This window comes from Olea europaea, unplaced genomic scaffold (assembly GCF_002742605.1).
Source record: "Olea europaea var. sylvestris unplaced genomic scaffold, O_europaea_v1 scaffold2941, whole genome shotgun sequence".
Classification (NCBI taxonomy): domain Eukaryota; kingdom Viridiplantae; phylum Streptophyta; class Magnoliopsida; order Lamiales; family Oleaceae; genus Olea; species Olea europaea.
In genome coordinates, this window is record NW_019248010.1 from 1,246 (window position 1) to 10,224 (window position 8,979).

At 33.9% G+C, this 8,979-nt stretch overlaps 1 protein-coding gene across 1 annotated transcript; it reads right to left on the bottom strand.

The window, feature by feature from the left end:
- Positions 1 to 2,697: 2,697 nt before the first annotated feature.
- LOC111384578 (ruBisCO large subunit-binding protein subunit alpha-like) lies at positions 2,698 to 7,281 on the bottom strand. Its single transcript, XM_023008877.1, has 8 exons — positions 7,126 to 7,281; positions 6,839 to 7,028; positions 6,331 to 6,452; positions 6,004 to 6,211; positions 5,762 to 5,907; positions 5,054 to 5,360; positions 3,853 to 4,304; positions 2,698 to 3,184 (listed from the first exon to the last, which is right to left on the bottom strand). The coding sequence occupies exons 1-8, from the start codon at positions 7,180 to 7,182 to the stop codon at positions 2,897 to 2,899; spliced, it is 1,770 nt and encodes a 589-aa protein (XP_022864645.1). The 5' UTR covers positions 7,183 to 7,281; the 3' UTR covers positions 2,698 to 2,896.
- Between the last annotated feature and the right edge of the window lie 1,698 nt (positions 7,282 to 8,979).

Consider the following 8,979-nt stretch of genomic DNA (forward strand, 5'->3'; position numbering starts at 1 on the left):
GAAGATAAAGGACAAACTCCTTACCATGTGCTTTTGTCAAATTCTTGTAAGTTGTCAACGTGGATGATGGTGGAGCAGTTGAATTTGTATATGAAAAATCCTGGACAAAAGCTTCCTTAATAATTGTAAAAATGTCTCATATCATCATTAATGTTTTGATTGGTTTTTTGTAATCGCTTTTTTTTTTTTTCATTTTTTGAGTATTTGTTACTTTTATTTTTATTTTCTATCATTTTTTTCAAAATTTCTGTCACTTTTTTTTATTGTTTGTTATTTTTTTAATTTCTATAACTTTTTTGAATGACGAACATAGATTTTGATTGATGCTTTATCACTTTTTTAGTGTTTATCTCTTTTTTGAATTATTGTCAATTTTTTAGTGTTTGCCACTTTTTTGAATAGTGCTTGTCACTTTTTTTTTTTTTTAAATTTTGTCAGCTTTTAAAAAAATTTGTCACTTTTTATTGTTTATTACTTTTTTAAAAATCTGTCTTTGTTTTGAATGACAAACAAAGGTTTTGATTGGCGTGTTGTCACTTTTTTAAAATTCGTTACTTTTTCAATGACAAATATAGGTTTTGATTAATTTTTTCTATCTTTTTTTAATAGTGTTATTTTTTTTATAAATTTCTATTACTTTTTTGAGTGACAAACATATGTTTTAATTGGTGTTTTGTCACCTTTTTTAGTGTCGTTTTCCTTTTTCTTTTTGTAGGATTGAGATTTAATAATCTCTCAACAATATTGGTTTAAAAGGAAAGTCTCGTTATATTCTTCTCCATGAGAAATAACGGATATAAATGAAAAGTCGAGTCACTTTATTAAATGGACTCCGATGTTTTATTGATGTTGTCACTTTTTTGAATTTTTATCATTTTTTTTAGTACGTGTTACTTTTTGAATTTCTGTGACTTTTTTGAGTACTAGCAGTAAGTATGTGCTTTACACGTCTTATGTATCGAGAGAATTATATACGTACCACTTTTTGAAAGTTGTTGAGACAATTGATATTATTAAAGAAGAAGTATAATTATTAAATATAATGAATATATGAATAAAACTTCTTATGGAAATGTGTATATAATGTCAAAATATTGAATAAAATGAAATAATCTTTTAATTAAAATAACAGTTCTTCGAATACAATATTTTTTTATCAACGTTTCACGACTTTTCATTCTTTTATTTATAGTTCACATAAAGACAAATATGTTAATCGTATAAAAATATTCATACATATACAAATTATTGGAACACAAACACAATTAATCTACTATTATAATAATGCAGACCTTTATATATTGTAATATTTTTTTATGAATATGTATTATATATATTTAGCTTCAATTTTAAGTAATTAAACTTAAATTGATCAATATAAAGTACTCTAATGTAAAGTAATGAAATTTATATTTTAAAGAAGATAAAATGAAGAGTTTTATTAAATTTTTGGACTCATAATATAATTGACAAATTAGTAACGATTGTTATACATTTAAAAATTGTTGATCTCGATTTTTCCTTGTGGTTATATGTTTCACTTTCATTGCAAGTATTTTCAGTTTTTTCTTATTTCAATGAAGGTAAATCAAAACAAGAACACATATTCAATAATGATTAAAAAATATTATTACATACTGCTGTTTTTTGGGAAAAAAATTATTAATATAATTTCTTTTAATTGTATGTGATAATATTTTTATTAAATAACTATTAATAATTGTGTTTAGTGGAAATTAATTGACTTAATTTTCAGAAGCAATAATAATTATAATTATCTTATTTAGAGAAAATAAATTGAATCATTTGGTATTTCATTTTTATCTAAACTTAGGTATACGCATTATTAATTGTCGAACAAAACAAATTTTAAATAAGGGTAAATAATAAATATAGTATATTAATGCAACATTTCATTTTTTTTTTTTAACTCTTTTTGTAAACCAAATGAGGGTATATTGAACGTATAGTTAAATGTATAATGGTATAATTGGTATTCAAAAGTTTCTTCTCAATCCACACTTCTAATATATTGTAGATAGATTTATCACTTTAAAATAAAAAAAAAATTTAAAATCCAGTGTTTGTCACTTTTTTTAAAATATTATGTTACTTTCTTGAAATTTCTCACTTTCTTGAGTAACAAATATCACTTTTTTAACAAAAATAATAAAAAGGTGTCACTTGACATTAAAAAGTGACATTGTGTCACTTTTACGCAGTATTATTTACTTTCAAAATACATTTCATAAGAATTTTCGAACTCCTAATTTTAGGAATATTTTTCTAAGTTGCCCATGAAAATTAAAAGAAAGAAATTTGATCTAAAAGTTAAATGTCATCCGGACGTTACGGGCCAATGGGCCATTATCCCTTCTCAAGGTAGTACTGACGGGCTACTGAATCTACATGGACAGGCCCGGCCCACTTTAACACACATGCCCATGTCTATCTCCAGTTCCTGCACTGTGTAAAATGATTTTAAGCCCATTACATTTTGAAGTCAATAAGAGAGTGAAAACCAAATATGTATGACATTTCTCTTCATGAATGATAGGATGAACTTTTCTGCATCTGCCAATAAAGCACATCCAAAGCGATGCACACCCTCAAGAAATTTCTAGCTGTGACAGAGAGATCCAGTGAGCATACCCATAAAAAATGATCCAAACAGAAAATGAGAATGCTTAAAAAGAGTGACAATAAACCTAATGCATTATCAAGTCAGCTCAGAAATCAAATTGGAACAAAGCCAGTAACGTTCTTTTTCCGATTACAACACTCGTTTTTCTTGCAATGGTACAACCGAGCAAAATACAGAAACAAAATAAACGTAGTTACTAATTGACATTACACGTGTTCCAAAATTTCCTAGATGAACGACATAATTGTTTGATTACACTGTAAGCCCTTGTGCAGGAGCAGCAGCTGGTGTTTTAGGTTTTGGCTTCTCCACAACAATGGCTTGTGTTGTAAGAACCATTCCAGCAACTGAAGCTGCATTCTGCAACGCACATCTTGTCACCTTTGCAGGATCAATAACTCCTGCTTCGACTAGGTTCTCATAATTGTCAATCATTGCATTGTAACCAACCTCCCACTCGCTAGCCTTCACTTTCTCCACTACCACCTCACCTTCAACCCCAGCATTCTGAGCAATCAAAGAAGCAGGTGCCACTAGAGCCTGCAAGCAAATCAAGTCATTGAATGAACACCAAGCATTCTGAAAACAGAACCATGTTAACAACAATAGATTATCGTCTATAGTAAAGATGAATGATGACATCCTAACGAAGTCAAAAATTTCTAGGATTCAACGGTTTAGCAATTTCACAGATTCACATCACTTGATCTTTGCAAGGTCAAAATCGATTGAAACTTGTCCGAAGGTACAATATTAGTTATTATAATTTCGTATATTTCACTACTATTAACACGATGACAAGCCCACAAAAGATTTGTATGTTACATGAGCATTTAAGTTGTTAGTTATCAAGTCCTTAGTAATTTTAGATTTCACAATATTATTTCCACTCATTTCTATACCATATTATATAACATAAATATAATTTTTGGATGCCTAATAAAATATATTGTACTATTAGAATCAGTGATCTCAATCCAAGGATCCAGCACTCATCAAGTCTAAAGCTATTTTGAATCCCAAATTACGGAACTTCAGATTTAGGTGTATAGTATAATCAGAAGTAAAGCGAAACAGCCGACAGACTGTAACAGGCACTTGCATTGAACAGTTAATAATCCCCCAGGTTTTCGTATTATAGTTATATCATAAAGCAGAAACAGAAATGGTAAGTTTAATTTTCAGAAATATGCATGAGCATGATGTACCTTCTGTATGATATCAGCACCTAGCCGCTCATCTGCATCTTCAAGCTTCTCCTTAATGGCAGGAACATAAGCAGACAAATGAACTAAAGCCGCACCACCACCAGGCACAATGCCTTCCTCAATAGCAGCAAATGTAGCATTCTTGGCATCCTCAATACGAAGTTTACGGTCCTCAAGTTCCGTCTCTGTCGCAGCACCAACTTTAATAACTGCAACTCCACCGGATAATTTGGCAATTCTCTCAGCCAGTTTCTGAGAGTCGTAAACCGAATCAGTCTCGGCTAGCTCCTTTTTCAGTTGGGCGATCCGAGACTGTATTTCATCTTTTGATGCAGCATCAGCAATGATGGTCGTGGAATCCTTCGAGATGGTTATCTTTCTTGCAATACCCAATTGATCAATATCAGTATTTTCAACAAGCAGACCTAGCTCACTAGCTTGAAATTCAGCCCCTGAAAGAAAGCGAGTATATTAAGGCGCAGAAGATATTGCCATTTGACACAATGCACTGCTTCAAAAAGGCATTAAATGATAAATGCCAACACATGGTAACTTGCCTATGCCTAAACCTTTCTCTTTCCTCCCTACTGTAACAACTAAGGGAAATTCGCAGTTACCCAAAGATTCACAAATAATGCACATGGGTTCCCAACCATTTAGGTCCATTACGGACACAAACTTCCATTTTTGTTGAACATTGGTCCTCACAGGATGAAAGCGCCAATTTTTCCATAAAGCAGTTGCATGCATTGTGTGTGATTACTTTGTGGATGGTTATTATAACCAACACACTCCAATTCGCTCAAAAAAAAAAAAGGTTTTAGAGAACGAAAATGGATTGCTAACCTTTAGGCCTCCAATTCTTTTCCTTTCTCCCTTTCTAAGGGTTTCTAATAAGGAAAATGGAGTGGGTTGGCCAATTATATTTCTCAAATAAGCCATCACATGCAAGCACGTGGTTGTCTGATGGAAATTTACAGCTCCCATCCAATGGGAACCACAATTACACAGTAAGAATTGAAGTTTGGTAACATAAAGTCAAAAAGGTAATTAATCACAGACCCATAGGCTATATTTGTGAAAGCTTGAGGACTACAGCAGCAAATGTCCCTCAATTTTTTAGATAGATGAAGACAAATTCATGAAGGGGCAGTATTTCAGAATGTATAGCATGCGAGAAACCAGTGAAAAATGAAAATACCAGTCAAAATGGCAATATCTTGAAGAACGGCCTTTCTTCTTTCTGCAAAACTGGGTGCTTTGATGGCAGCAACATTCAGGATTCCTCGCAGCTTGTTTACAACAAGAGTCGCCAATGCCTCTCCAGTGACATCTTCAGCAATAATGAGTAGAGGTGCACGTAATTGAGTGGTTTTCTCAAGCAATGGAATGATGTCCTTGATTGCTGAAATTTTCTGGTCAGTTACTAACACCCTTGCATTTTCAAATTCTGCTATCAATTTTTCAGGGTTAGTAACAAATTGTGGCGAGATATATCCTCTATCAATCTGCAAGTCAAGGAGTGCAACATAAGCACAGAGGAAAAATGAAATAATCAACCAACCATGCCAAAATTGTGGAGGAGGGACTGTGTGAATTGGGACGGGTATTAGCAACAAAAAAAAAAAAAAAAGGAAAACAAGAAAAACGACTTTAAAAACAGACTTACCTCCATTCCTTCTTCTACGTCAACAGTAGTTTAAAAAAAAAAAAGGAAAATAAGAAAAACGACTTTAAAAGCAGACTTACCTCCATTCCTTCTTCTACGTCAACAGTAGTTTAAAAAAAAAAAAGGAAAATAAGAAAAACGACTTTAAAAGCAGACTTACCTCCATTCCTTCTTCTACGTCAACAGTAGTTTAAAAAAAAAAAAGGAAAATAAGAAAAACGACTTTAAAAGCAGACTTACCTCCATTCCTTCTTCTACGTCAACAGTAGTTTCAAAGGAAGATGATGACTCAATTGATAAGACACCATCAGGTCCAACCTTGTCCACTGCATCAGCAATCATTGCTCCAATGATCTCATCATTTCCGGCAGAGATAGAAGCAATGGCTACAACATGATGAAAATTCAGTACTACAAATTTCTAGTTGATGTTCGATACTAAATTGGAAAACCATATAAATCGGCACCTGATCAAAACAATACCTTTGATATCATCACGACCCTTGATGGGCCTAGCTTTCTTTTCAAGCTCTTCAACTAAACCTTGCACGGTTTTATCAATACCCTTCTTAACAGAAACTGGATTTGCACCCGATGTAACACTCAATAGACCAAGTTTAATGATTTCACGGGCCAGAACTGCTGCCGTTGTAGTACCATCACCGGCAGAATCATTGGTCTTGCTAGCAACCTTCACATATCAAACTAAAAAATCAACCAGACAGTACATATACAGGCATGTGCGAATTGAATGTAACAACAAAACAATTTAAGGGAGTGGGAATGGACCAGAGAAAATATAGAACTGACCTCCCTAATCAAAGCAGCACCAGCATTTTCCATGGCATCAGGCAGCTCTATTGCCCGAGCTATTGTCACCCCATCATTAACCACCTTTGGGGCACCAAACTCATCCAAGACAACATTCCTTCCTGCAAATAGTACAAACTCGATGAGGATACTGTCCTGGACCGAGTTGGAGTATGGTTACGTACCACTGGTGAGGGTGTTCCACCAATGACCAAGAGCTCGTGTTAACTTTTTTTTACATTAGCTTTATATGCAACAATAAAGAAACTAAAATCACTTAACACTGCAAGATGTTACTAGCCTACAGGTAAAACGCTTGACAATTATCAAAAGTTTTCACATCCTTTTCATGTAGTTCTCAAAACAACTGTAATGAATATCCCTAAATATTATTATACCGAAAAGGGAAATATAAGTCGATAATAGTCTCAAGATAAAGTGAAGCAATCAGAAAATGTGAGCTTATATTGAAAACTATAACTAATAATGGCAATAATTCAGCAATTACCCCGGGGACCGAGAGTGAGACTAACGGCATCGGTGAGCTTATCGATTCCGGCCTGAAGCGCGGACCTTGATTTCTGGTCAAATGCAATTTCCTTAGAAGCAGCCCTCACCATAAACCGGTTCTTTGCTTGCTGTGAATTGAACTTGTTGCCCTGCTGCAATCGGCTCACTCTAGTATTCTTCAACCCCCCCTGCACCAGAGAAATCCAAAAATTAAACACAATCAGAAACCCATTTCCACAAACGGGGAAAGAAAAAAAAAAAAAAGAGCAAAACAGAAAGCAGTACTTGTTTAGAAAGAGAGGGCAGGATAGACGCAGTTGAAATAGCATTTGCAGACGCCATTTTCTGGGTTTTCTCCGATGGGATCCGCAGAGGGATTTCTTATGACGGCGAGTAGATAAGGAAGTGTGCAATGAAATGAATGCGCGGAACAAGGCCCAGATATAGAGATATGAATAGTTTAGGGCTAAATAGAGTGTGTGGGCTTCTGGAGGATTCGTTTAGTTCAAGAACAGTTGAGAGATTGTAAATTTTTTTTGACCAAAATTAGGAAAAGACGTCAGGTACCTAATATTCCTCAAATTTCTAAGTTCCAACTTTTTTTATTTTTAGGAATTCCATTTTTTAATAAATAAATTTTATAATAGTGATTTCTTTTTCAAAATGTGTGATTAAATAATAGAGAACAATTTTGAAGTTATGTGTAAAATTATTTTATCAAAAAAATAAATGAGTTTGAAAAAAAAAAAATAGTTTTTGGAGAATTGAACCAAATAGTGGCTACGGACTCGATCTTTGTCATAGTTATCAAACTCGACTCGACTCGACTCAATCGTCATTCTGAATAAATCATTGGATCTCTGGATTTGTGATTTAACAGGTTGATCATTGCTTGATCATATATTATTTACAGTTTTTTTTTTAATATCATTTAGTTAAAATTGAGTATATATATTTCTCTCACATTTTTGCAAAGGTTTTGCAAAAGTCATACAGGTCTAGGTTTTGATTATTTATATAGGAGCACGGGTTCAAATCTCTCCATGTGCAAATATGAAAATGGTTCCAATTTCCTTTGAACTAGTCCAGTTCGAGGGTTATACGTCAGTCTTAGATATTTTTAAAGGTTGAACTCCTATCTTGAGAGCCCCCACCGTCCCGTCCTTAGAACTTTATGAGGGAGGTAAATCGTGAGATGTGCCCCAACAGACCAGTAAATAATAGCTGCTTGTACATTGCGCCTCCAAAAAGTCCAATTTCATGTGTCAGGAATCGAACCCCCACATTGCATTTGTCAGCAAGGCGTGAGATAATCTCACTCATGTCCTTTGCACCACTAGGCTATTCCTTGGGGGGCTCAGTCTTAGATATTCTTGATCGATTCCTTTGCGGGTGGACCAACTAATATTAATCAGATCGGACCACTATCTAATTTGTTGGTTATCGAGCCTGATCCAAACAGTACGATCTAATTAAATAACTATGATCTTTGTTTATGTTAACAATAGACAATTAGGTGGAAAGAACCGAGCTCCACATACACAGAGGCCCTTCACTGTTTGGGGTCTGACCACACACGTATTTTAAAAAAAAATTGTGGGACTCGCCCCCACCTCTTTCTCATATAGCAGAGGCCAATGAATATGCCAATCATTTTTTAGGTGGAAAATATTGGAGTATAAATGAAATTCATTGAAGACTAAATTTATACATGGCCATCTATTCATTAGATATCAATGTCACGTCAAATCAAAAATATGTTCATATAAATGTCACACATATTGCAATCTATAAATGCACTTGGTTTCTTTAACAAGCGTAATATTAAAAAGGTTTATAAAAAGTGAAGTTATTAATAGAGAGAATTAAATTAATAATAAGTGAATCGTACTTGTAGATATTTCAAAATGCCTAAATTAAAAATGACTCGAACGTTTATAAACATGATGCAAATATAGTTGTTACGCCCCTATCTAAACCACTTTAGAAGTGGTAGTATAAGGTATCCACCGCCAACCCGAAGTGATTATGATATTTCAAAGCATCCTTGACGCCGAAAAGCAATGCGCCGCCACTTTCAGAAAGAGAATCTGCGTCAAGATCCTCTCTGCACCCAAGGCCTAATTGATTTGACGTCTC

Coding starts and splice junctions, on each gene's coding strand:
- LOC111384578 (XM_023008877.1), bottom strand. CDS start 7,182: ATGGCGTCTGCAAATGCTATTTCAACTGCGTCTATCCTGCCCTCTCTT. Junction 5,361..5,761: donor ACGTAGAAGAAGGAATGGAG/GTAAGTCTGCTT, acceptor CTTGACTTGCAG/ATTGATAGAGGATATATCTC. Junction 3,185..3,852: donor GTGCTGATATCATACAGAAG/GTACATCATGCT, acceptor ATTTGCTTGCAG/GCTCTAGTGGCACCTGCTTC.